The sequence below is a fragment of the Aulonocara sp. 'chitande type north' Nkhata Bay genome, linkage group LG20, assembly GCF_057382095.1.
Source record: "Aulonocara sp. 'chitande type north' Nkhata Bay isolate Kocher_YH1m ecotype deep benthic linkage group LG20, A_spYH_male_GT1.1, whole genome shotgun sequence".
NCBI classification, from domain to species: Eukaryota; Metazoa; Chordata; class Actinopteri; order Cichliformes; family Cichlidae; genus Aulonocara; species Aulonocara sp. 'chitande type north' Nkhata Bay.
Genome location: NC_141363.1, coordinates 14,348,111 through 14,375,564, shown reverse-complemented (window position 1 = coordinate 14,375,564; position 27,454 = coordinate 14,348,111). Strand labels below are relative to the sequence as shown.

Below are 27,454 nucleotides of genomic sequence, written 5' to 3'. Positions count from 1 at the left end.
AGAGAGTTTAATCTGAGGCTGGTGACTGAAAGATGCAAGTCCTGCAGCAGAGCAGGTGAAAACCTGACAGACTGTGAGCCAAGACCCTGCGGGGGGATTTCCATGTTTAGACCCTGCTGACTGCTGATTCCAGCCTCCTGAGAGACTAAGCAGACCCCCACCACAACCCCTTCTACCTCCACCACCTCCACCTCTCAGCTGCTTAACTAGATTCAAGGGCAGCAACTGTAATCAGGGCTACTTGCTTTTTTTCCTGCGCCTAACTCTCTCCTCACTTTATGCCAAAAAATCGGAAATTTTAATGTACTGGCGACATCTGCTTAATCACACCATGCAGAGGAGCCCCTGCCTGCCTCATACAGAGGCTGAACAGCATCGTGTGTGAGTATAAAACTTTCTGCATTAGTATCATCATTATTATTTCGTTTCTTCTTTCATGTTTTTATGTAGCCTTGCATTCTTGCGTGACCTCAAGAAAATGCAACTCAGCTCCTAAACTCTTTTTTTTTGACATTATCGATAATTATTTAAAATTTGCCCCTAAAATCTTTCACATTTATTCGCGTCTAGCTCTTAAACTCTACTGTATATGTCCCTCTGCTGAAAACAGACCTGTGATCAGTATTTCCAGACATGACGTGACTCCGACTCCTCGGGCCATCTGTGTATTGGGAGCAGCTGGCGTGCAGAGTTATCAGGTTGCGCGGAGATGCTTCTAAATGATTTACAGCCTAGTTAGAAATAGTGCAACTTCCGGTGCTGCTTGTCCACTCTCAGCTGGGCAGTGGGGCAAACGTCCACGGCACGCTGAGTCTGTGGGAATCTCCAAAAGTAGTTCAGCTCTCAGAAACTGACACACATATGAATACACTGTTTGAATTTCTGGGTTTGTGTGTGTTTGCAGGAGTGAGGGTGGCGTGTCTAACAGTTTCAAAGCCCTTGGATGCCAGGAGCAGCTGGATCCCAAGGACAGTCAGGTCTCTGAGGACCCCCAAGAATACTGTTATGGTAACTCACACATGTATCCTAACTTTTATCCCGAGCCTCTCGAAACCCTCAAAGCAGCTTGTACCAGGATGTAATTAAAGATTCTTTCAACATGCTGACTCTGTTATTCAGAGCCCGCTCCAGCTGGAAATGATGCAGTGTTTATGAGAATGGGCCGCTGTTGCAAGCTAAGTTCCTGTTGGCAGCATCATTTTGAGACACTGAGCGTTGCTGCTACAGTTTACAAATAGTTTTCGGATTTTTGCCAGAAGAGTTGTCCAAGTACGACGAGAGGAGCGCTTGGGCGGTGGATTGGACAGCTTTAAAAAGGAAACAGTTACCAGATTCTGGTTTGTGGAAACAAGATTGGATGAGTCTGTGAATATAATGCAAAACTGCACACTGAGCTGTTTGAAAGAAATCTTAACATGTCAAATACTGGACAGAGTAAAGTCTACTTTTAGGTTTGTCAGATTCACTACACATATTACCCGCTCGTATATTAAACACACGCCTGATATCATGTACTCTCCATTGTGCCACCATTGAACATGGAGTTATGCACTCTGAGACATCTCAAGATCCCCTAAGGATATCAGACACAAGGACATTATCATCAAATCCTTTCATCTTTTAAATTGTGAGGTGGGGTCTCCATGTATCCCACAGATTCTCAGATTCAGGAATTTGAGAGCCTTAGTCAACCCCTGAGTAATCTGTCATGTCTATCAAACCCTTCATCCACATTATATAAAAGAAACAGCGACTTCAGTAGTCCAGTTCACTTCAGTAGTTGCCCTTTTACAGATACTTTTGACCAAGTCACCAATCCGTCACAATTTGGCCTTTTGCCAAAGTAGCTGAGGCCTTCTTGCACATTTCTCTTCACTCCATTGCTCATTCATGACTGTATATAAAAGATATATGCATATAAAAGATGGCTATAGCCCCTGAGACCTAACCCTTTGATTATGGTCTCTTCAGTTTGATGTCTCAATGTTAGCATTTTTGCTAACATTGCTAGCTAGCTAAGCTTCATTGTCTAAGGAGCTTGGAAAGAAAAGCGTCTGGACTTCTTTGAGTTGCTTGAAAACGTTTCACCTCTCATCCGAGAAGCTTCTTCAGTTCTAAGGGTCAAATGGTGGAGAGTCCCAGATTTAAACCTAGTGGGAGTAACCCCCCACAGAGGGACAAAAGGACCCCCTGATGATCCTCTACCTAATCACATGAGCCAAGGTGTGAAAGCGGGTGTGGGTCACAATCAGCCAGGGTTTCGGGTGAGCTCATTGTGAAACCTGGCCCACAATGAGCTCACCCAGCTCCTTAGACTACGATGACCTGGATGACTGAGAACCTTCACAGACACTAAGCTTCATTCATAAACCACATGGGTGCAATATACAAGCACAAATAAATGTGAATTAGTGCTAAGAAACAGACTAATAAAAGACTAAAGTCTAACTGACTGAAGCTCATGCAGTGTAGGTAAGACCTGGTAGGCCACAAGAACCATTTTTGTATTAGTAAACCTACATTTTAATGACGTCCAGTTGAATATTTTAACATGAAGGTTTGCTATGATTGACTTGCTTCTGGGTCAGTCTCAAGTGAACATTGGAGTGTGTTTAGCAGTGGCTTTGATTTTCAGACCAGGAAGTTGCCGGTACTGTATTTGCTAATATTCACTGCATCTTTATAAGGTCACGGCTATAATTACCTCCACCAAGGAAGTTTTGTTTTTGGTAGAACATGCACGAAAATGCTATCTGCAAACACAACAACTCAAAAGATTTGTAGGGGTGTATAGTGGGGTCATGTTAACAATCCATTAAAATGTGCCTTTTATCCACCAAGCTGATGCAAAGTGAATATATACAACAACAACAACAACAAAAACACTATTGCTTTAAAACTGCCAGGAGAGAGAGCTGCCTTGGTGGAGGTTTGTGCTCTTGGAGTGCTTCGTGTAGATTTAACGTTTCAGGCTCCATTTACTGAAATGCAGCAGTTTGAAAAGGAGATTTTGACTTGGGGTCAACTTCTTACAGGTCAAGAAGAAGGCAGGTTCAGACATAATTAGAACTAGACAGCCTATGTATAAGAAGAGCAAACCACAATGACCGAGAATATAAGATCACACACCTACCGTATTGTGAGTTGACTATAACGTGACCATCTATTTAAGTTTAACCTTAAGGTGAGCCAATATAACCCCTTTCCCCCATAAAGACAACATTTGACAACCTCCACTGTACCCTTATTGACAAATTCTGACACAATAAAGTTCTAATTTAACAGACACTCTTGACCACTCTTGGTAACTTCTGATGTAAACACAGTCATTTTATTCTATTAGCAGCCTGAATTATGACAGAAACTGCTTAGCTCAGAAAACAGCTTTGAGGGACTCCTGTTTGGCTTTTGAGGGATAAAAAGTCAAAGATGATCATAAGAATCCATGCATATTTTTTCTTGTGCTTTGCTTGTGTAAATCCAAAGTGTGGCTTCTCATAAGCCTCATAGCTGCACTAAGCCTGTGTGCCTCTCTCATTATGCATTGCTTTAATGCGCAGTATCTGGTTGCCAATTTGCTGGTCTGACCTTGGTCCTCGCTTCTTACCTGCCAGCTGTGCAAGTCTTTGTGTGTACCTCATATATCCTCTGCTGCGTATGTGATACCACCGGTGCCTGACACAGTAATAAATCACAGGCTGGTGTATCTCATGCTTAAATTTAATAGACACAGAAATTCAGTTTCAAGACTGCTGACAATGTCCAACAACTGTGTGTCATGCTTGCTGAAAGAGAAGCGATACAGACGTATGCCTCGCCATTTTTCTCTGTCCTACTAGCAGATCTGAATGTATTACTCACTAACAGACATGTTATAGCCTATAGGAAGTTGCAACGCCAGAAATAGCTTTAGCGGCTATATTTTTAGTCATCTTTTAGTCATCTTTCAAAGCTCTCTAAGCATATGGAAAATCCTTAGCGAATGATAACAAGGTTTCAGATGTCAGGTCATATAGAGAAGTGCCTAATCACTGAAACCTAGAATAAATTCAACCATATAAGCAGTTCAACTAGAAATGGGACTTTGTTCATTCATGTCATTCTGCTTTTATCCCCCCAAGGTGGGTACCACCCCATCCAGATAGGGGACACCTTCAACAGAAGATACCAGGTGGTGTCCAAACTCGGCTGGGGTTATTTCTCCACTGTATGGCTCTGCCAGGACCTCAAGTAGGTTCATTTTGAGACTGTGTGATATGATCAGGGTGGAAGCGGTGGAGAAATTTGATCTTATTAGGCATCATATAATTATAATAATTAAAAATTGGATCAAACAAATATTTAGTTTGAGTCTTTTACTTTGTCCAGTAACCAGCATGCACATCTGATCTGGTGTCTGTGTTGGCAGGCTAGGTCGGCGTGTTGCTGTGAAGGTGTTGAAGAGTGGGGCTGGCTTCACCCAGGCTGGAGAGGATGAACTGGCTCTCCTGCGATGTGTTAGTGACCGTCTGCTTGTGAATCTCCTCTCTAAGCGCTCTGTCTGTCAGATATTTTTCTCTGTCATATCTTTGGAGCATCACTCTCTGCCAATCTTTTAATAAAGGACGAATCATCCCCTCCCTCTTTAAAAAAAAATCTCTTCTTGCTCTTCTTCCTCTGTTTTCATCCTCTCGTCTCCTCTCTTTCAACAGGCCAGTGGTTCTGTGGGCCGTCATCCCTTTGGCCAAAGGATCGTTCGACTGCTAGATGAGTTTAAGCTGGTTGGGGTAAATGGGGTACGTATCCTTTTTGGAGATGGGATTTCTTGGGCGCATATTCCAGAATCCTTTGAGCTGTTCCATTACATCATTGAAACAATCAATGTCAAAGTATTAAAATGTGAACATGTTGTAGTGGATGTAGTTTTTGCAGCAAAGTGGTTTGGGAAACTGACCTTAATGTATGGTGGTTAGACATTTGCCTAGTGCTGGAGCTGCTGGGGCCTGACCTGAGATGCTTGCAGCTCTGCTTTGGGAATCCAGGACTGTTGCAGCCTTGGATCAAACAAATACTTATCCAGGTAAGACAAAGCAGACCAGAAAACCCAGGCACCAGAAATCAAGTTCATATAAGGTGTGTTTAATTTAAACTTCACCTCTTTGTTCAAAATTTGTGGGATAATTTTTTAACCAATAGGTTTTTGTACAGTTTCCCATTTGGGGAAATTTGGGGTAATCATTTCTGAACAAACAGTTAGCGACCTTGATCTTAATGAGATCTCTAAAAGTTTCAATCTGGTTTTAATCACTACACAGCACTGAGACAACATGTTTAGGGGCTTTTAATGATATTCTTTTAACTCTGGTTTCTGGCAGCCCTACCCTCTTGTTGTTGGACCTGACAGCAGCCTTTGACACGCTGACCATGATATCCTGCTATCACGGCTGGAATCTTATGCTGGCCTAAAAGGCTCTGCTCTTCAGTGGTTTTCTGTAATTCTCTGTACTTTGGTTTGGACCAGGCCTCTATTTATTGTCACCAAATGCAGCTGCTTTTCTGCTAACTGGCACAAAACAGAAGGAGCATACCACCCCAGTGTTGGCCTCCCTACAGTAGCTTCCTGTTCCTTACAGGAGCCAACTTAACATTTTACTTTTTCTTTTTAAATCACTAAACGGCCGAGCCCCTTCTCACCTGTCTGAGCTCCTATTTATTTATACTCCAGAAAGAACCACGAGGTCCAGGTCAAAACTAACTTTAACTATTCCACGGTCTAAACTTAAATCTCGTGGTGACAGAGCCTTCTCTATACCAGACTTCGTCTTAATGTTAGATCTGCACAAACGCACAAACTTTTTAAATCGTTACTGAAGACACATTTTTATGGTCTGGCTTTTAACGCACGTTGACCTAAACATTTTGGTTTTAACAGCCTTAGTTGTTGTTGTTGTTGTTTTTATTGACTATTACTGATTTAATTTATTGATTTATTGATTTTATTTTTTTCTCTTCTATATTTTACTGTATCACTGTTGTGCATTTTATTTATTTTAGTGGCATTTTACATTGTTAAGCAATTTACCAACAGTCCATGCTGCACAATGTTAATCTAGGCTAATCATTCTGGCTATAGCTTAGTAATTTATAATAATAATAAAAAGAATTTTCCCAAAAGTGTTGCTTAAACAAACTTTAATAAAGGAAGATCTCAAATTGTGAAAACACTGACATGGTGGGGGAATCAACGAGAGCTGACTCCCGATTCCTGATGTTTTTTCCTGATAAAATCATCGGTGAGGGAGCAGGAAAGGAAAGGAAACATCATCAGATCTGTGTATTTTTCTATAGGTCCTGCAGGGGCTGGACTACCTTCACTCTCAATGTAAAATCATCCACACAGACATCAAGCCAGAAAACATCCTTGTGTGTCTGGAAGAGCAGTCCCACAAAGCACCAGCAGGGGGCAGCAGCTCCTCCTCGTTACAGACTGGGAAGGAAGCCAGTTCACCAGGCACGTTTTATTTTGTCCTTCATTGCTACAGATGCTTGAGAGTGTTTAAGAGTTTCAGTAATAAAAAGGTTCAGCGCCAGATATTTTTATTTCTGATGGGCCGTATAGGCAACCATGCAGCTGTAAATACATAAATAAATATTTGCTTCAGTATTTGTGGTGTTTGTTTTTGTGCTAAGAAAAAAATAATGAAACTAATTCAACATATAATCAAGCAAATACATTAACCATGCCATCCCAGCTATTAGAGCTGGACAAAAACAGCTGTGTACTATTTAATTTTAATATAAAACATTTATCTTGGAAATCCAAATTCATAATAATAATAATAATGTTTGTTTTTTTTTTTCTCCCAGAAAGCAATCGGGTAAACCCGTACAGCTTAAAGGAAATTGCAGTGAAGATTGCTGACTTGGGGAGCTCCTGTTGGGTGGTTAGTATTTACACTTATACACTTATAAAACTTTTGGTTTAACATATTTTATTAGTGTATTATTAAATTGTATAAAGGGTCAGCCACTTTATGTTTTTGTCATCAGAAGCTTGCAACATTAGCCTGAAAGGTGACAATATTATATGTCAACATTCTGTTCCAAAATGCTCTCTGCTGCCCCCAAGTGGACAAAAGTATTGTATTCACTTTTGGTACTGTGTGGATGTAGTTTGATCACATTTAATTATCTTAATAGCTATAGAATTGAAGAGGTTCTCTTAAAAAGCGCTATAAATCCTCCAAAGCAAAGAGGAACTGAGGTTTTGTATTGTACCTCCACACTCAAAGTAAGAACTCGAGCCAGATTTGGAAGAAAAAGGCAAAGTTTATTGTAAGAAGTGTAAACATGATGCTTCAACTCTGCTGAGAAGCCACACTGTAGAACACAAGTGACAAAGAAAATAAAACAACGAGAAAGGGAATAAAGAGGAATAGATCTTTCTGGCTCTCTGTCACATGCACACGCGCACACACACCAAATCACCTTTAAACCCTTCTGTCTGTCATCACCAGTACAAACATTTCTGTGAGGAGATCCAGACCCGACAGTATCGCTCACTAGAGGTTTTGCTGGGATCTGAGTATGGCCCACCTGCTGACATCTGGAGTGTCGCATGCATGGTGAGAGACAATCCAAACTAATGTGATGTTCACACTTTGAAATATTTAATCCCATAATGTTATGTTTATATACCATTCCATCAAATGGGAATTAAAGTAATTTGCACAATTCGTAGCTAAAGCTATGCTGCCCTGTAGCTAAATGACCTATAGTGAAACCTTTCTGATAAAAAGCTATCTGTGCATTCTTACTTATTCTGTGTGTCACCACTAAATGTTCTCCTGAATTCTCTCAGGCCTTTGAGTTGATCACTGGAGACTCACTGTTTGAGCCCAGAGCCAGTGAGTCCATTTCCCTGGAGGAAGGTGATTAAGTGAGATTACACCATGCCTTCATTGTAATTAGGATACTAATGCATTCTGTGCCATGCTTGTATGTGTTTATCCACCTCAGATCATATTGGCCAGATAACGGAGCTGCTTGGCAAAATCCCGGCCGCTGTTGCCTTGTCGGGTAAATACTCTGCTGAGTACTTCAGCTGCAGAGGTGAGCGTCTACCTTCACTTCCAGATGAGATCTTTCTTCCTGTGTTAATGTGTTGTTATTGCTGCCAGTGAGCTGCTCGTCTGTTGTAACAGTTTATGGTTTTCATCCAGGCGACCTGCGTCGTGTCGGTCTGCTGAGGTTCTGGAGCCTCTATGAGGTTTTGGTGGAGAAATACCACTTCCTGTTGGAGGAGGCCTCTGGGTTCTCTGACTTCCTACTTTCCATGTTGAATTATCACCCAGAGAAGAGGGCCACTGCTGCACAGTGCCTCCGCCACCCTTGGTTGACTTCCTGTTAGCTTCTTGTTAGGCCTCTGCAGCCCTTATAGACAGATGCTTCAAGTTGCTGCTAGACTTTGTCGATTTCAGGGCATCTTTGTGTTTTCACAGCATCTGATGGGCTTCTTATACAACATTCAAAAAAGAAGAATTTGAACTTCGCTACAAGAGCCCAGCAAAGCACAATGAGCTTTTTCAACTTCCTTGTGATTTTTTTTAAACAACCATGAGAAGCTCAGCTCTGACGCTGCTAATAAGTGTGAAGTTCTCAATCTGCAACCAAGTGTGGATTTATTCTTTAGTCATTTTGAATATGATTTTCTATCTGAGAATGACTCAAACTGTAATAATTTGTTGATCTTTTACAGTGCATGTGCTCGTTTAGTTTAAGTTTTGTACAGTAAAGTGAAGCACTTTAAAGAACAAAGTGACATTAGAAGGAGTGCAAATCCAAGTCAAGCCTTTTTTGTTGTTGATGTTTGTTTTACATGAGCTCAAATCATCTGATTAACCCTAAATTAATTCTGTAGCGACTTGTAAACCAGAAAAATATGGGTTTAGATATAACCCCCGCAGAGCCTGATTACAACATCCACACCACTGAGTCAGCCTAGAATCACATTAAGAGACTGAAAAAAATTCCAAAACCAAAACAATCTGAGAACTGTGTGCAAGTGCCAAAAGAACCAGTGCTGTGTATGGTTCATTTAAAAGTCCAAGCTATCTGACAGTTTTGGTCAGATCATTTTGTCTTTCGTATGTAAAAAGTTTACACGTAACTGGTTCTTATACTTAAATCTTCAGCAAGGACAAGTAAAGACTAACCTGACAATGATTTTCAAGAAAAGAATCTCTCTACAGTATTTCAAAAGAAGCAGGATGTTTCTCTCGCTGAAGAAAAAAGTTTTATAGAAATATGTGAGAGAAAAAAACGACTTCAGCTTCATTGGTTCCTGACCTCAGTAAATACATCTTACTTATTTATTTTGTAAATCATGACAAGCATTTGTGAGCAGAGGAACAATGAAGCAGGATGCGCTTCGAGGCTGGACTTCACAAAAAAGGGTCTTCCAAAAAGGTCACCATGGCTGCCCCCATCTTTCATATACAGTCTATGCTATTTTTCTTGGATGGTGACTGTTAATGTACCAGACGCTGCATTTATTGGGGTTGAGCTTCGTATAAAAAGAACTTTCTGGCACTGCAAACAGCTGTCCATTTCAATAAGTCATTTAGTACAAGTACAGTTCACTAGTGACCTTCTTCACATGTGAAACACTTTGAGTCGATACATGTTCTCAGAGACAGGCGCATTCATTCAGCATTCACCTGGTCATCAGTGACCCATCTAGTGTTGTAGTTAGGGCTGGGTTTTGTTTCTGCCACATGTTAAACAGGTGGATTTTCAGGTAGATTTCAAATCTTGTCTTAAAAGCTTGTTTCCTCTTTTGGTGTTCAAAATAGATGGAAATCCTTCAGAAAGCCAAACCCTATAGTTGACAGTAGATGGGTTACACAGACCTGGGGGACGGTCAAAGGTTAATGCCATCTGTTGCAAAGCTCTGTAGGGTGAAAATTACAGATCAGAGAAAGAGATTGTCATTGAAATACACTCATGTTGAGCGGAATAACTGGAAAAGATCATATCCGACTGTCAAGCTAAACCAGAGTGTTGGATTATCGTCAAGGAGAGCACAGGGAAAAAAGGCACATAAAGCTACACATTCTAATAACTTGACCTTATTCCTTGTAACCAGAGCATCAAATAATAATCTGACTTGTCCTCATGAAAACTAAGCACAGTAACATCAGCAAAGTTGCACTGACCAGGACTCTCGTGTTAGGACTGCACAACGTTTTTAGGGTGTATGTTTTTTACATATTTTATGTTTTCATGTGAGTTCTCCTGTAGTGTTTCATCCTATCCAGCTGTAGGCTCGACACTCCACCAGTGGATTTTCTTTATAAACGACCGCATAACCACACTCTATCCTGATCCGGCGACACTTCTTGGGCCACGAGGTGGGTTTCATCGGGCTGCAAAGGAGAAGCAGGGAAGAGAGAGGTGCTTTCATGAGGCTACAGTCATTTTAATAAATCAGCAGTGTTGTGCAAGTTACTTTAAAAAAGTAATTAGTTATAGTTACTAGTTACTTCTTCAAAAAAGTAACTGAGTTAGTAACTGAGTTACAAGATTCTAAAAGTAATTAATTACTCAAAAAGTAACTATTGCGTTACTTTAAAAAAAATGTTTAACCCTCGGGGGTCCAGGGTATAATTGGCCATTTTTAACTACTTTTGATTTTCCCTCCACATTTTACCTTTAAAAACGATTTACTTTGCCTTGTTTAGTATCATTCTTTTCAGCACGACCTCACGTGTCTGAATTTATGTTTTATTTTGACATACTGTATTAACACAATTGATCTAAAATCAGACAAAAAACATAAAATCCGAGTTTAAAAAGTGATATTTTTTACTGTAAAAACCACAAACATGTTTATTCAATTATATTTCATAACTTTAAATGCAAATATAATTTGTCAATTTTAAAATCCTATGCATAAGTTTTGCAAACAACAAAGTTATTTGCAGTCATTTACCTTTTACCCCTTTTTTAAATAACCATTTCACACTATTTAGATAATAATCAGGTGTTCTGCATTCAATAAGATGCCACACAAATTATTTGTGCCACTCCAAAAAAATAATTTCTGTCCACTACAAAGGAGAACAATATTGACCGAACCAGCAGCAAAAGAAGATCCAAACTACGCTTCACATAAACATAGTTATGAATCCCCTCTGACTTTTGCTGTTTTGCTTCTACCACGATAAAATCATGCACAGCTCTCTCTCTCTCTCTCCCTCTCTCTCTCTGTATACTTCAAGAACAGTTTCCCGTCTAAAAATCTGTTTTCTTCATTATTCGCTTGCTTGTTAAGCACAAGTCTACCGTTATTTACGACGCTGTCGGCCGCTGGTTTTTTTTTTTCCTTTTACTTTACTTACTTCTGAAAAGAAAACCTAATTTCTGCTGTTCAATAGGCTTCTGAACAAATGTAAACTTTTTAAAACTATGCAAAATGCAAACCGCTTAGCCGTGTCTCTAATAAAACCTCTGTAACTTCAGAGGTAATGTTCATATGTTGATTAATGGTTTTCTTTCATTTTTGATGTACTGCAGAATATTTTTATAAAATCCCAGGCCAGGAAAACCTCCATGTTTTTCTGTGTTTTATCTTCAGCTACTTTGACACAAAGGCATCTGCTGTGACGCTCACACCTTTGATAAAGTCTTGCGTGTGTCAGCTTCCTTTTTATAGATACAAAAATATGTAAATGTACTGATCTGAATTATAATATTTCTGACTGTCTGAAGCAAAATTTCCCAGATTCAAATCGAATTGAATTGAATCAAATCGTGGATCGAATTGATTCGGGACCTTGTGAATTGGAATCGAATCAATTCTAGAAATCAGTGACGATACCCAGCCCTAGTCCAGATTACTTACATAGACAGCTACTTCCATGCAACTGATATAAGGTGCGGTAAGCTGAAGACAGCTTCAACAGTCTGTTTGTTGAAAAATAGTAACATGACCGCACCACATTTTCTTGTTAGTAACGGTAACGGCATTGTAACGATAGGAATAGTAATTAGTTAGATTACTCGTTACTGAAAAAGTACCACGGTTAGTTGTAACGCTGTTATTCCCATCACTGTAAATCAGTGGCCTGAAATGAGCTGAACTGGAAAAAAAAATTCTACTCACGCAAAGCAGTAGAAACCAAACGCGTGACAGAAGCACTTGTCGCAACCTCTCCGGAAAGAATCTCCTGCTTTGTAGTTCTTGTCTTTGGAGGAGCAGATGCCTGCGAAAGAAACGAGAGCCACGCTGTCAGATCTATCTCATCTGACTTTACATTTCTAAGCTCTTCTCTTTAGGTGAGCAGGTATGAAACTGCTGGGTAAAAATGCACTTTTTTCCCCCCAGGACATCGTAACTTTGCAAAGGCTATAAATGTCCGTCCTCTGGGCAGAACACATAAAGCCCCGCTGCAAGGGGTCAGGCACATTAATGGCTAAATCTGGCATCCGCAGTGAGTTTCCTCAGCGTTCCTGCAGGCTGCGGGTAGCTATCCTTATGGGGTTTGTCTGTCACCTTGAGAAGGGGATCAATAAGAACGCACTGATGCACTGTGAAGAGCTCCCAGGGGAATGAATGCAAGGTCAGGGTTATAAAGGACAGAGAGTTTGCGGTCAGCCAGTTTGTGTTGGTTTAACAGCCACAGCTTCCATAAATCACAAGTGTTGATTAATGTGGAAAGTAGCAGCCCCTGAGCTGCGCAGGGTAATGTGAATACATTATCTTGAACAGTGGAGGAACAGAAGTGGTTCTTACCTTTTTTGTGGTAGACTGAAGCTTCTGAGCGACCATCGCGCAACAGAAGGATGAGGGACACGCACAAGGCAAACACCAGCACTGAAGAGTAGCCATTATTTACCGGATGTGACATTGTGAAATATAACAAGAGAATTACCTGTTTTAAACTGGCGCTTTCACTCGTTTTAATCTTGTGTGACTGTCTGGTGGAGTCCAGTGAAGTCCCTGTGGTGGCCGTGTTGATGCTGGCTAATATTTATAGTCTCACAAGTCCACTGGAGACAGAGAGCGAGAGAGAGAAGAAGAGCATCTTGTGGTCTCCTGGTTTCTTTCCACTGTCCAACTTTTGTTTCAGAGTTTGAGTGTTTAGAGTTTGGCTGTGTAGCCATGCATCCCTAAATATTACCTTTGGCCATCAGCTGCTGCGTTAAGCCTGCATGGGTGAAAGTACGGGCCGGTGTTTTGACGTGACAGTCGATCAGCTCAGCGGTGGTCCTGAAACATTCCTAACCTGCCTATTTAGCATCTATTTCAATTCACCATTTATTCCTTTCCTCCTGATACACGGAGGTGCTGACTAGTGAAAAAAACCCCTGCTGAGACCATTAAAAAGAAAACAGCTGTTTGTGCTGACGTTGCCCCTTGTGTGAAGGGACAAATAATGAGAAAACGGCATTCTGAAACATTTTAAAAAGCGTGTGACAAAAAAAAAAATCACAGACTTAAAAAATCGCATTTCCTCTGGGGATCCAAGGTCTGGCCAGTACCATACGATGAGTTTGTAGCCCCAAATTGTTTGTACAGCACATTTTCCCCCTTCTTTTGATTGTTTACATATGCTGCTGTTCACATAGCGCGATGTAAAGACTGCAGTATTGCCAGAAATGTATGTCACATATAACTTAAACTGTCTGATGTCTGGGGGAAAGACCCCTTAATTTAAGGCAAAGATCAGAAAATTGCCATATGTGAGTGTCATGTATGAAAATGGACCAACAGAGAAAAAGAGTCATATCCTTGATGTTGATTTGACACACACACACACACACAGATGGATATGGCTGGATGTTTGAGCAACCAAAGGACAGCTTGTGGCCAGTTTCTTCCTTCCTGACAGCCTCGGGCCAATAGCCAGTCAACACACCACGCTCTGACAGAAGGCAAAAACAAAGCAAACTACAACATCAAGGGACTAGAAAGAACTTGTGGTGTCCTAGGGCGCCACTGCTAGCTTCCACATAAACCCCTTTAGTCACACCGGAACATTCTGAGAGCTGTGGCCTGGTGAGACACCACAATAGGGTGAAATGGAGATGTTAACCCTGTTGTAGGTGTTGGCGGCATCCAATGAATTTTGGATTATACAGTCCATCTTCGTTGGTGTCCATAGCCAGCATTGAATACACTGTTGAAATTGAAGTGGAGGTCAGCTTGGCTCATAGACATACTATTGTTTATTGTTTAAATTCCATGTAGGATAGTTTCAGTCCTGCCACAGATGTATAATTAAAGTGTTGCGTTTAACTTTAACCACTTCTCTAACCACATCCAACTTTTTTGTTGGGCCTTATTCCCATAAAACCTGAACCATAAATAATTTGCCCAAACCATAATTTCTTTAACCTTCGCCATGACCTATTTGTCATGCACAGATATTTGCAAAAAAGCAACAAGTCAGAAAAACGTTGGTTTTGGACGGACTTCAGGGTAATAACATGTTCATTGCTGGGTGCTGGGATAAGCTTTTGATCACTGTGAACCTGTACGTAATTTTTTTTCTGTATAAAATAGCCACGTCCAGCTGTATTTGCTGTCTCCATAACTCAGTTTGATCCTTTTGGACAGATAACACAGTGCTTTTAGGTATATGTTATACGGAAAAATGTTTAGAAGAAGTAAACAAGGGCTCAACCTCATTCTAACCAATTTATCTGCTTCACTGGAGACAGTTCTGGGTGATTTCTATTAAAAAAGCTCTTGAAATACTCCTGCACCACTCTTCATCCAGTGCCATTCAATTAGCCAGATATACTGCAATGAGATGCACTGTTGCATCAGCGGGAGAAAATTTCTCCCCCCTTAGGTATTCCACGATAAACTGCAAGAAGCCTTGGATGAACCGGGATGCTCGTCTCCTCCTGAAGGCCTGCAACACTGCCTTTAGGTCAGGAGATGCACACGCCTACAGCACAGCCAGGGCTAATCTAAAGAAGGGCATCAAAAAAGCCAAACACCATTACAAAAAGAAGGTAGAAGAACACTTCTCCAACTCCAACCCCCGACGCATGTGGCAAGGACTCCAGACCATTACAGACTACAGGACCACCAAACCCTCCCCAGCATCCTCTGATGTCTCCTTCCTCAACGAGCTCAACAACCTTTATGCTCGTTTTGAGCGAGGGAACCCCACAACCACAACCAAAGCAGACTTGACGCCAGACCACCAACCTCTGACTCTCTCCCCCACCGATGTAGGAGCGGTGCTAAGCAGGATCAATGTCCACAAGGCTGCAGGTCCTGATGGCATCCCCGGGCGTGTTCTCAGAGCGTGTTCTGGGGAGCTTGCAGGAGTGCTCACAGACATATTCAATCTGTCCTTGGCCCACGATGTGGTACCGGCCTGCTTCAAATCCACCTCCATCGTCCCGATACCCAAAAACTCCAACCCATCTTGCCTTAATGACTACCGCCCAGTAGCACTCACCCCCATCATCACTAAGTGCTTAGAGCAGCTGGTCCTAGCACACTTCAAATCCTGTCTCCCCCCCACCCTGGACCCCCACCAATTCCGTCAGAACAGGAGCACAGAGGATGCAGTCTCCATCGCACTGCACTCTGTCCTCTCACACCTGGACAACAACAACACCTACGCCAGAATGCTGTTTATAGACTTCAGTTCAACATTCAATACAATCCACCCCTCACAACTCATCAGGAAACTGACAGACCTGGGCATCAGTTCCCTCATCTGCAAATGGTTACTGGACTTCCTGACCAACCGCCCCCAACATGTCCGGCCGGATAACCACTGTTCATCTACAATCATGATGAACACCGGTGTACCACAAGGCTGTGTGATGAGCCCTTTCCTCTACTCCCTCTTCACCCACGACTGCAGACCGGCTGATGGTTCCAACACCATCATTAAGTTTGCAGATGACACCACGGTGATTGGCCTCATCAGTGACAACGATGAGGCCGCCTACAGGGAGGAGGTGGATCGTCTGGCTAAGTGGTGCGACACAAACAACCTGCTGCTTAACACTGAGAAGACCAAGGAGCTCATCGTGGACTACAGGAGGAATGCTGACCCACATCCACCCATCCACATTAAGGGGACGGCTGTGGAGTGTGTGAGCAGCTTCAAGTTCCTGGGAGTCCACATCTCCGAGGATCTCATCTGGACGACCAACTGCTAGAAGCTGGTCAAGAAGGCTTACCAGCGCCTCTTCTTCTTGAGGACTCTGAGGAAGAACCACCTGTCCTCAGACATCCTGGTGAACTTCTATTGCTGCACCATCGAGAGCATCCAGACCAACTGTATAACAGTCTGGTACGGGAACTGCTCTGCCTCGGACCGGAAGGCGTTGCAGAGGGTCGTGAAAACTGCCCAGCGCATCGCCGGAGCACCACTTCCTGCCATGAAAGACATCTACAGGAAGCGGTGTGTGAAAAGGGCTGGGAAAATCATCAAAGACCCCAGTCACCCATCACATGGACTCTTCACCCTCCTGCCCTCTGGGAGGCTCTACAGGAGTCTCCGGACTAAGACCACCAGGTACCGGAACAGCTTCTTCCCCACAGCTGTCAGACTCTGCCTCCTGACATCTGACCCACACTAAACTCATGGACTGGACATACACACACCCACAACCACCTACACACACACAATGGACAACCGTACCCTCAAACACACAATAATAACATGGACTGAACCACCACTCGCAACCACTAGCACTTTATATAGCCTCTGTAGAAATTATCCACATATCTCACTTATCTTAACTGTATAGTTCTGTGTAAATAATCATTCTGTACATACGATAATTTTTAATCCTACAACTGTTTATAACTTTCATAGTTCACATTTCTGTATAACTGTATATCTCAGATTTCTGTATAGTTTTTTTTATTTTTTTATTTCATATTTATATCCTGTACATAGCTTGTACTCACTACAGCCTGTACATACCTATAGTTATAGAATGTTCACAACATACTTCATACCGTGTACATTATAACATACCATAATAGACCCATTTCTGTAATATACTTACATATCTATATTATTGCTAATATATATTGTAATATATCTATATCACTAAAGCACTTCTGGATGGATGCAAACTGCATTTCGTTGCCCTGTACCTGTGCATGTGCAATGACAATAAAGTTGAATTCTATTCTATTCTATTCTATTCTATTCTATTCTATTCTAAGTGGTGTTATAACAAAGCAGAAGTGTTTAGGAACCCAAAGCAACACAGCCACAAAATGTCAGACCGCATACAGTTACAGAGCGGTTTCACAGAGCCCTGAGGCACACAGTATTACATAAAAGTGTCCAACGCTCTGCTGACTCCATAACTGCACAGTTCCAAACCTCATCAGGCATTAACATCAGCACAAAACTGTGTGCCAGGAGCTTCATGGCAGCTGCTGTAGGTTTAACTATGTCCAATATTTTGTGTATGCCCAAAGATGTGTAAAACTGACAACATTGCAATAAGTTTTACGATGCTCCTACATCACAAATAGGAAGGCAAACATGAAATATGTGACCAGCCAAACCTTAGCCACTCAGATTTGTCATTGTGTGTCATGATTTCGGCTCTTGTTGTTTTTTTTCTGCCCAGCCCTTCCACACCCACTAGCTCTGCAGTGGGTGATCTTTCCCGCCCACTCATAAACCTGTTCCACATCCTTGCCCTGTTTCTTCTGTCATTTCTTGATTACTGTGTTCATCATATTCAGTGTCTTGTTGACTCTGAATGTTTTTGCGCTGTAGTTTTTGCATGGTTGCAGTTTGCTCTTTTTATTTTCTTCCCTGTAGATATCACTGTGGCGATGCAAATGTTAGCACGATTCAGTAAATACACGTGAAATAACCAAGAACTCTGTTTCACGCACAATGCATGGTGGCATGCGCAATGCAGGCACCAGGAACAATACCAATCACAGTCAGTCAATTTCAGTGGTGCAGAATTGAAGATTTCAAACTAGGACAACTGAGTGTGTAAGCTATGTTGGACTATTGCTGTTGGACTTCTTCTTATTATTACTTTTCTTTTCTGGTAATGTATAATAATGTGATAGAAGTCAGGAAAATGGTTACACTGCAAAAACCCTAAATCTTAGATGGTAAATGGCCTGCATTTGTAAAGCGCTTTACTTAGTCCCTGAGGGCCCCAAAGCGCTTTACACTACATTCAGTCATTCACCCATTCACACACACATTCACACATTTAATTGATGTTCCTCGGCTTCTTGCAGTATAATTATAAATGTCAAATTAGATTTGTTAAAAAAAACAATTACATACCTTTATATTTATGTATTTATAGTTATAATTCATATAATAATAATAATTAAATATTATTATAATTTCTTAAAGCAATGCATTAAATCCTTGATGGTACTGTAATAGTTAAATATTGGTAAGTTGTCTTTATATGTACATTTACTATTGGATCAGTAAATGTTAGAAGAACTTGGAGCAGTTTGCTGCAGTATGCACAGCACACGATGTCTGATTGTTTGGCAGAAACATAACCATTGATCTCAGAATGACATAATTTTTCCTTATGTGTCTGGCGTGCCATCAGACTGTGTGGCAGGCTGAGGTCAGCAGATTGAGCATAAGTGGGGCTGACTGTGGTAGGTTGGATTCTAGTATGTGAAGAAGTATTTGCATCTGGACTGTGGTAAGTCCACAGGCTGCTGTCAGAAGCAAAGCCTTGGCAGAAAGACCACACAGAAATCCAAATGACACACGATTACAGCCATATTAATTTTTCTATTAGCTGCAATACAAATCTTCCAACATCTGAATCAATCACTTAATTGTTTTCAGAGATTTCTCTCTGTTAGATGGGTCTTTGTTGACACAATGTGAAAGAGCTAACGATTCCTGAAAAGGATTCCAGGAACATCTGTATTCCAGCTCTCCATCATTCAGTTGCAACCTCGGGGTCACAGAATGGGACACCTCGTTGGCCTACAGAATAACATGACACCCATGAACTGCACTGTCTACATAGTGTCTGGCTGACATCTTTGATGCATGTCACTCTTCATTACTTTCTCCTGTTCCAGCCGTAAATGCCTAAAATACGTACAACATATATATATATATATATATATATATATATATATATATATATATATATATATATATATATATAACCCAGCACGCCCCTGCGGGCGGTTTATCCTTCAAGCTCGGGTCCTCTACCAGAGGCCTGGGAGCTTGATATATGTATGTATACATACATATATGTATGTGTGTGTGTGTGTAACGAACCCAGCATGTATACTGCAGTTCTAAAGTCACATACATGCTATCCCCATTTCTTAGCTTTGCAGATGGAATGTAAAAATATCAACCAGAGCAACGTGTTTTAATGACTTTGCTTTTGTTTAGCGTAAATTAGCATTGTTGTAAACAGCGGTTTAGCTTGTAAGTGTTAGCACAACTAGGATAGCTGAGCATGTAGGCTATGCTGCTATGCTACCTTTACCATGGTGGCTATAAACTGTGTTTATGGTATCATACAGAAAAATTACAGGAAACTTAAATGTTTTTCTAGTATAATGAGGAGCCCCCCGCTTACACTGTATATATATGTTAGCATTTTTTCAGGTTCAGTTATTCAATTAAAAGGAAGAGCTACTGCAAACAATTCTTGTCAGTGAGCATAAGGAAACACTTCTATTCTGATGTGAGTTGTCTGTTTCAAGACGCACAGGTGTCACTGAATGGTGCGGTTCCATGGCTTTTGTCACCACTTCTAAACCTATATGAACTCAAAAACAATTCCATGGTTGGTTGGCGAGTGGTTGGAGAAAGTTCCTTCTGTCATCAGGTGAAACTAGACACAAAGAGGAAGGAAAAAACTCCTTGCAATTGCTTTGGTCTTTAGCAGGTTGCCAGAATCTGCTGAACTTTGTCTGGAAAACACTGACTCACTAACTAAATTAAAATTACTTACAGAACAATTTGTGTCTACTTGTTTCTAAGCTATGGAATGCTTAGAATTACTCATGCACGACATGAATGACTTGCACATTAGTTAAAATTATTTACAGACTACTTAAATTTACTTAAAGTATAACCTGACTTTAAGTAAGACCCATTGTTCTACCTAACTGAAGGTATTTGCAGGGAAATTTAATTTAATTACAGGCAAATTATGGTGTTAGTCATGAGCTTAATTATAAAGTGTATCCCATTTCTCCCTAGCAACCAGATTTTGTCAGGAAGTCAATCTTCAGGCCTGTGTGACTGAAGCTTATCAGGACATGGTGAAGTTCAAAACCTTGCTATGATACATTACATTAGTTTCTTTTTTCACCTGCACACATATATAGGGGTATAAGATTATAGAGCATATGAGAATAATCTTCTTGAAAAAGTCAGCCAAGCAGTCCTAAATGCCAGTGAAACATTTAAGGTTTCTAAAAGTATAACTGTATTGTAGTGGATCGAGCCATGCAGTATCCAAGGGTGCATACACATTCAGCACAGAATTCAATACATAACACTGTGGGTGACCGATGTGGTAGCTGCTAAAAGCAGACCACACAGAGAAGGAAGCCACTGATGAATTACAGGTACTTACTGTGACAGGTTGTGGGTTCTCCAGTCACAGGCAGTCTCAGGCTATGCCACCCTCTTCGTGTGCATCTGTGTGCAGTGGCTCTGTGTGATATTATTGGTTGTGTGACTCACCCTGAACACTACAGCAGAGCCGGGTGCACTAGCGTGTGGCTGTTAATTACATAAATAGTCCTATTTCAGCCAGAACTTTATGCACAGTGATGGATCTAGGCCTCAGGACTCTGTCTGGGAGGTGTGTGAGGCTGTATGCGGAAGAACAGTGTTTACTGCTCTGCTTTACATCCGTACGCTAAAAAACAGTCTACTGATCCAGCTGGGACAGTATTTTTTGAATGTAAAATATTTTTATTCGACCTTCTCAAAATGTGTTTCAATAACAGAAATTGTCATCATGGTGAGTTGGAATACTATTCACAAATAGGAATTCATTCAACATTATAATTTTTTAAATCAAAATCAGCATGTCATCATAATCCAAGAAAACAACAAGCCTCTTTCACAGTCTGCCCACTTGGCCACCATCAAGCAACCCTATAAACAGATTTTTGTACATGTTTGGGTGTTGAAATTTCAACAAGCAGTCATCTGTTAGTAACACGAAACTGAGTCTGAGATGTTAAGCCTGATGTGACCAAACAACAATCATCATACATCATACTGAAATACACTGAAAGTAAAGCATAACAGAAAGGAAAGAGTCTGTAGTTAACACATAAAACAAAGATCTCTTCAGAAATACTTGACAAATATCAGTATATCATTCTTTTGTTATACAAAACCAAAATCAAGTGTTTCTCTTTTTTTTTTTTTTTCATTTTCATGGTAACACATGATCATTGATGGTATTTTGGCAACATCTGCATTTCAGGAGTTAACAGAACTATTATCATAACATAAGTCACTGGACATTACTCATCTTTGCCCCTGTCCCATCCCACCCCCAAACACGATGTCTTTATACATGATGTTACATGATAAAAAGATGATGAAATCATTGACATAGAAATGGCATTTACATAATCCACAAAGCTTTCATTTGTGGCCAGAGATTGGAAATGACTTGTCATTGACTCTTTTATTAGCTTTTCATTCTTTTTCATGTCTTTAGATGGTGTAATCGAAGACTGAGGTGAATTCAGTCCAATCGCACATTGGAAAAAACCAACCAACCAAACAAAACAAAAAAACAACAACAACAAATTTTTAAATATCAAAATGTTTCCCCAAAGCAAGGTAAATAACTGGGGAAAACTAGCCAATATTATTTTAGCTATAATTCTTTGACTTGAAACTGAATTGATCTCAAATCTGCAATAAAACCCACCTAACTTCAGAGCTCAGTCTGAGTATGTAGTCTTCAGTAGAAAAAACTACAGTGTCACTACTTGTTTTGCTGGTTCTGCACCACATCTGAATTAAATCAAGAGTTCTTAGAGGCACCTGAAGTGGTACAAATATGTGCTCATCAAGGTTAAGGTATTGTCAGTTCCTTGTTAAGGTATATTTTCAGTTCATTGTCAAGTTCTCAGGAACAGAGTATCCGGAGAAGAGACCAGACCATTGATCACGCAGGTAATGATGCTTGGAAGCCTGACTCGACCATTTAGGCCTCAGGGTTTTTTTTTTCTTCCCGTGCTCTTTTTCTTTATGTAGATTTGTCGTTACATACATCCTGGGCCTGTGAAAGTATTCCCAAATGAGAGATGCACGCTATAGGAGATATTTAAATCCCAATATATACTGCATGAGAGACATTACTGCCTGCTTTATGCAAACTTTAGATACAAAAAAAGCATTCTGGTTCTCTCAAATGATCACACACATATAAAAAGCAAACATATATGTTTTGCTATACCAAATGAATGAGGTCTCTTTCAATCATTTGCATTGGTTTTTTTTTTCTTTTTCTCGTACAGTTACTTCATGGTTAAAGTGAAAGAAACGTTTCTTGAATGAGGGCCCAGCACTTCTAGCCCGGGTGGGTGATCAATATAGGCCAAAGGGTCTGTGCAGAGCCTGCGTGGACAGCATCATTAGAATCAGCATAAGGGCTGTTGTCATATTGTCTTTAAAGGCCCAGCTTGGAAAACCAGCACTATTCTACTTTAAACTCTACTAACAAGGGATGCAGCTGAGCAATGCGTCATTTAAACTTTGACCTCATCTTAAGTCCATCAATGAAAAGACTTTAATCGCATATTTGACTTGCTTGTGTTTGATCGTTTCCACTTGAGCCTTTAATACAGTACTGTGTACACAGCTTCCTGAGAGTTAGCTAGCTACCATTCTAACAAAAAACACTACAGTCTAGCTATCTGCTCATTATATAGTGATAACATACCCAGGATAACCTATTGAGCTGATCTCAAACCCATATTGGGCATCTTCCCGTAACTCATTCCACAATTGTGATAGTTTAATTAAAATTCTTAGCTGTAATGGCATAGTCTGATTTTTGAATCGCATTCTTTTACTGGTCCACAGTGATTGTGTTAGCAATGCATCCCTAACAGAGCATAACATGAATTCTAATTAACTATAATACAGTATAATGTGCCCCTCACTAGGCTGTACTTTGGCCTTGTGGTGGATGAATTGCTCCCTCAAATAGAATCAGTTACTTCGTGGGGTTTACATTATGATCTTAAAAGGGCAAAGCGTGCCAATATCTCATCTGAAACAATTACCCATGTGCAGAGCTAATTCTATTCTTGTCGTGACTTGAGCCAGGCTTTACGAGGTTCATTTACAGTATGTCAGCCTCAAGTGCTGCTCTGAGAGGGATAAGAGCCCCACGGTGCCTTGGATTACAGCAGCTTGCTTTATCATTCGTTGCAACTGCAGCTTGTCACGCTAGAATCCCACTTGTCGCTGGTATCATGACAATCGGTGTCACTGATGCAGACAAATCAATTGGCTATAGCTTGTGGAAGCTATAACAGCGCACACGGGTACAGTTGTGAGTCACAACTCAACAGCTCAAACCCGAGTACTGAATGCTCTTGCAGATGAAACAGATTCATGTCTTTAAAATCAGGAGACTACAGACTTCCTCGGTTATCACAAAAATTGGCAAAGGATTCATCGCTATACACATGATAGTTTTTAAGTTGCTGGTGTAGCAATGATCACTGTCATACATGTGTCACCATGGATAACAACCAATGACACTTGCGTGTCTAGTGCTACATCAAGTTACTCTGTTGGAGGGACAAAATCAGGGTGGGGTTGGTGACACGTCACGGTAACAATGTTACATGGACAATACTTTCTTTTTGGACAGTGGAGCTCGGAATAGTGATCATTGTAACATTGTAACTAATTTGCTGATCCCAATATGACTGTTCTCAAAGGGCCTCAGCAAGAATCATTTATAGACAGCAGACTGAACACACATCTTGTTATTAAATTTACAAACATGGTATTAGTTTGCTTGTCTTGCACTTGCCCACAGGGACCCGCACAGATTCTTCTTAGAGACCACAGGGACTCTACTATAAAAGTTCCTTGCGTGAGGGCCATTATTACAGAAGGGCACAGCATCCATAAAAAAAATCAAAAAACTGGAGCTTTCATCTTATAAATGTGATCTACTGTCTCAAGCAGTCATCATTCTACTTCAGAGAACAGGGCAAAGGCAACATCTGTCCTACATATGCTTAAATTTCAATATTTGTTTTTTCAAAAAAAACAAATTAGCCTTTTTTTTGCTTAGCAGAATTACGATTTATTAGAATTATTTAAGAAATCTTGATGATTTTCTTGCCAGTTCTAAATTGTTGCTGCCATATCAAAGTAAGATTTAACTGTAGATGATTTTTTCTCTCATAAGATAAGCTCTCCATATTTTCTCAGATGCATGGACAAACACATGTTATGTTTGAATTTGGCCAATATTTTATGGAAGAACAGGAAGTGCCTTGGTGGGATTTTAATCGTAAACTCTCTACTACGAAAATCCTGGATGCAGCCCTTCCCAGAATGACAAGAGTTTTAAATCTTTGCTGTCTAACAGCCCTGTTAAGACTTAATGGTCTGAAGTGTTTTAGTACTCTTTAAAGTCTTTTTCTTTTATTCATTTGTTTATTTTTTTTTGCTGGGATTGTGACCCTCCTATCGGTCCTATGGCTACTACAAAACAGTGTTGTTTATTAAAAGAGGCATATAAGTGACATCACCTTTTTAACATTGCACCACATGGGGCCAGCAGTCCTACAGTCATATTCATGCAGCCTTAAGACATCTGTAGAGTAAACTCATCACTGTATGCTGGAGCCATAAACTGGAGTAAACTGCACACTGGAGAAGGGGATCGTGGGATAGCGCGAGGAGAAAAAAAAAAGATTAACTCTGAATAGACAGCTGCTGTTAAGTTAAACAGCTTAAAATGTACACCATACTCAATGGGGACATACTACAACAAGGGGCTTCTGTTGAGGCCATGCTAATGCAAGGGATGTCTCATTTCCTGTGCCATTAAAAAAGAAATCAAAGTGACCATACATGATCACTTTGATTCACGTTGCTCTGCTTCTCTGGTGAATATTTAGCTCAGGAATCCGTTTTTTAAGCCCATCTGTAGCTTCAGAAGGGAGGAGTCAAAGAAACACAATGAATTTGCACATACTCTGATGCTCTTCCAGCACGAGGAACACTGAAACCAAGGGTAGAAATACTATACGCAAATGTATTAGAGTCAGATGAGGTTTTGTTGTCGGCTGTTGTTGTCAGCAGTAATGTTATATACATCGTTAAGTATGTACAGTAGAGAATCTCCCAGAGATGTTAGGTTCTGTAAAGCTGCAATGGGGTACTCCTCTAAATTTCTCACATTTTAAAGTCCTTAGATGAAGAGCCATACGAGTCCCTGTTGAAGTGTTTTAAATATTTAATAATGGACTTGCTGCCATATTGCGAGTCTCCACTCTACCAGTGTGTGAGGAGTATTGAGAATCTGCTCTCTGAAAGCTATGAATGGACACAACACACAAACTTAACATTGGTAAATAGCAATAAGTCAAATTAACCACAGTAAAATCATAAATGGGCATTATGGTTCTTCATCTTAAGGATTGAACTTTTCACCAAAAAATCAAGACTTTAAATACAGTAAAGTTTTTTTCTTTTTTTTTTCTTTTTTACATCATAAAGGTATTCATTGAGAAAGTGTTAAATGCACTGTACAACCTTGTATAATTTTTTTTTTCCAAAATATAGTTTATCCCAGTGTGGTTGGTTGTTGTTGTTGTTGTTGTTTTTTATCTTACAGAATCCTGTACACTTGGTGTCTGCATTGAGATTGGGTGATATCCTGATCATTGGAGAGGAGAGACAAGAGAAGAGAAGAAGAGAAGGGCAGAAAGAGAAGAACAGAGAAAGAGAAGTTGTCCAGTGCCCTCAGTGAAGACGCTGTACTCCGTATCGTGGCTCTCTTCTGTCCCGCACCTCAATCTGAAGGAAACAACACAGAGGCTTCATTACTGTGCTCAAAAGGAATGAAGCTATGGGTGAGATTTATAGGTGAAATCAAAGTTATTAACGGTGTGGGCAGGAGTGTAAAAAAACATAAAGCAGAAAATAACCTTTGTGAAACAGTTTTGTGGCTTGGAGTTTAAGCAAAGACTTGTTAAAATTGAGAGTCTTGATGTATTAAATGCAGTAATGTTTAACAGCACTAAAAGCATACTACTACTACTGAGCAACATTGTGGAAAGCTTCTCTTTTAACCTTTCTTCTATTGCAACAGCCCATCAACTTTGTTGAACAATAATATTATATGTAAAAGTTCTTACAAGATTTATTTAAATTTTTAACCCTTTAAAGCCTGAATCATGAAATAATTGCCCCAAAATTCAAATTGTTTGAAAATAGTGTTTATTTAACCTTCTTTTGCTTAATTCTTTTTACACTGATGATGTTGATGATTGGCAAAAAACTGTATGTATCATATATGATACACTAGGCCAGCGGTCCCCAACCTTTTTTGCGCCACGGACCGCAACAAAATAAAACTAGTACCGGTATCGAAAAAAAGAAGATCTATTCATAACACACGTGAAAAGACCCAGGAAAACTGAGTAAACGATAAAAACGATAACAAAATAAAGCTGAAAACCGATAAAAACCCTGAAAACCATACATTTCACACCTGAGCCTCAACTCTCGCGGCCCGGTACCAAACGACTCACGGACTGGTACCGGTCCGAGGCCCGGGGGTTGGGGACCGCTGCACTAGGCGTTAAAGGGTTAACTAAACTTTTAAGGTAATTTTGGAAACACTAAAACTAGACCTGTGGGCTTTTAGGGCTATCGTGGTAAACCTATATTCACAGAAAACAATGTCATCAATAATAATAATAATAATAGTAATAAATACTAAAGATTATTATTATAAAATAATTTGTGTCTAAATGTACCATTTCTTTACATTGCAGTAGTAGTGTACTGTGTGGTTGCCACTAAATTCCCAGGAAAACCTCGACCTGTCTCACATTTTTACGTGGAGAGTTCAGCTGATAAAAAGAAAGAGTCAGAAGCCGTTTGAATCTTTTACCTTTGGTTTAAAACTGTTTTGAATAAGCCCACAGAGCTGTAAACCACATGATTCCTTGTTTTTTGGAGAATAAGCACTGGATTGTTTCAACTGTGTTTCAATAAGTCTAATTAGATTCAATTTAAGGTTAGATTTAATCCTACTTTGTGTTTTACACATTTTGAACATTTCACAGCTTTTTAAGATATTTATGGTGTTTTTCACTCCAAAATCAGCGTTTCTGTTTGAGGTTAGCAGGGAGGTTTTTGTTTAGAAACTGGACAGCAAAATGAACAGTATATAAACTGGGAGTACTTTTTTTTTA

General features: G+C 40.3%; 2 protein-coding genes across 2 annotated transcripts in view; one reads left to right on the top strand and one right to left on the bottom strand.

Moving 5' to 3' along the window:
• The first annotated feature begins 45 nt into the window (after window positions 1-45).
• LOC147305305 (SRSF protein kinase 3) lies at window positions 46-10,470 on the top strand. Its single transcript, XM_086278420.1, has 12 exons — window positions 46-381; window positions 905-1,008; window positions 4,122-4,230; window positions 4,409-4,496; window positions 4,692-4,779; window positions 4,953-5,059; window positions 6,328-6,490; window positions 6,847-6,923; window positions 7,497-7,604; window positions 7,841-7,910; window positions 7,999-8,091; window positions 8,202-10,470. The coding sequence occupies exons 1-12, from the start codon at window positions 302-304 to the stop codon at window positions 8,387-8,389; spliced, it is 1,275 nt and encodes a 424-aa protein (XP_086134546.1). The 5' UTR covers window positions 46-301; the 3' UTR covers window positions 8,390-10,470.
• Window positions 10,471-20,646: 10,176 nt separating this feature from the next.
• The window catches only part of LOC147305304 (LHFPL tetraspan subfamily member 4 protein-like), a 37,931-nt gene continuing 31,123 nt past the window's right edge, over window positions 20,647-27,454 (bottom strand). The window contains exon 4 of the mRNA XM_086277294.1: window positions 20,647-26,048. Coding sequence (XP_086133420.1) covers window positions 25,995-26,048 — 54 coding nt within the window. The 3' untranslated portion in view covers window positions 20,647-25,994. The remainder of the gene's footprint in view (window positions 26,049-27,454) is intronic.

Coding starts and splice junctions, on each gene's coding strand:
- LOC147305305 (XM_086278420.1), top strand. CDS start 302: ATGTACTGGCGACATCTGCTTAATCACACCATGCAGAGGAGCCCCTGC. Junction 382..904: donor GAGGCTGAACAGCATCGTGT/GTGAGTATAAAA, acceptor GTGTGTTTGCAG/GAGTGAGGGTGGCGTGTCTA. Junction 4,497..4,691: donor AACTGGCTCTCCTGCGATGT/GTTAGTGACCGT, acceptor CTCTTTCAACAG/GCCAGTGGTTCTGTGGGCCG.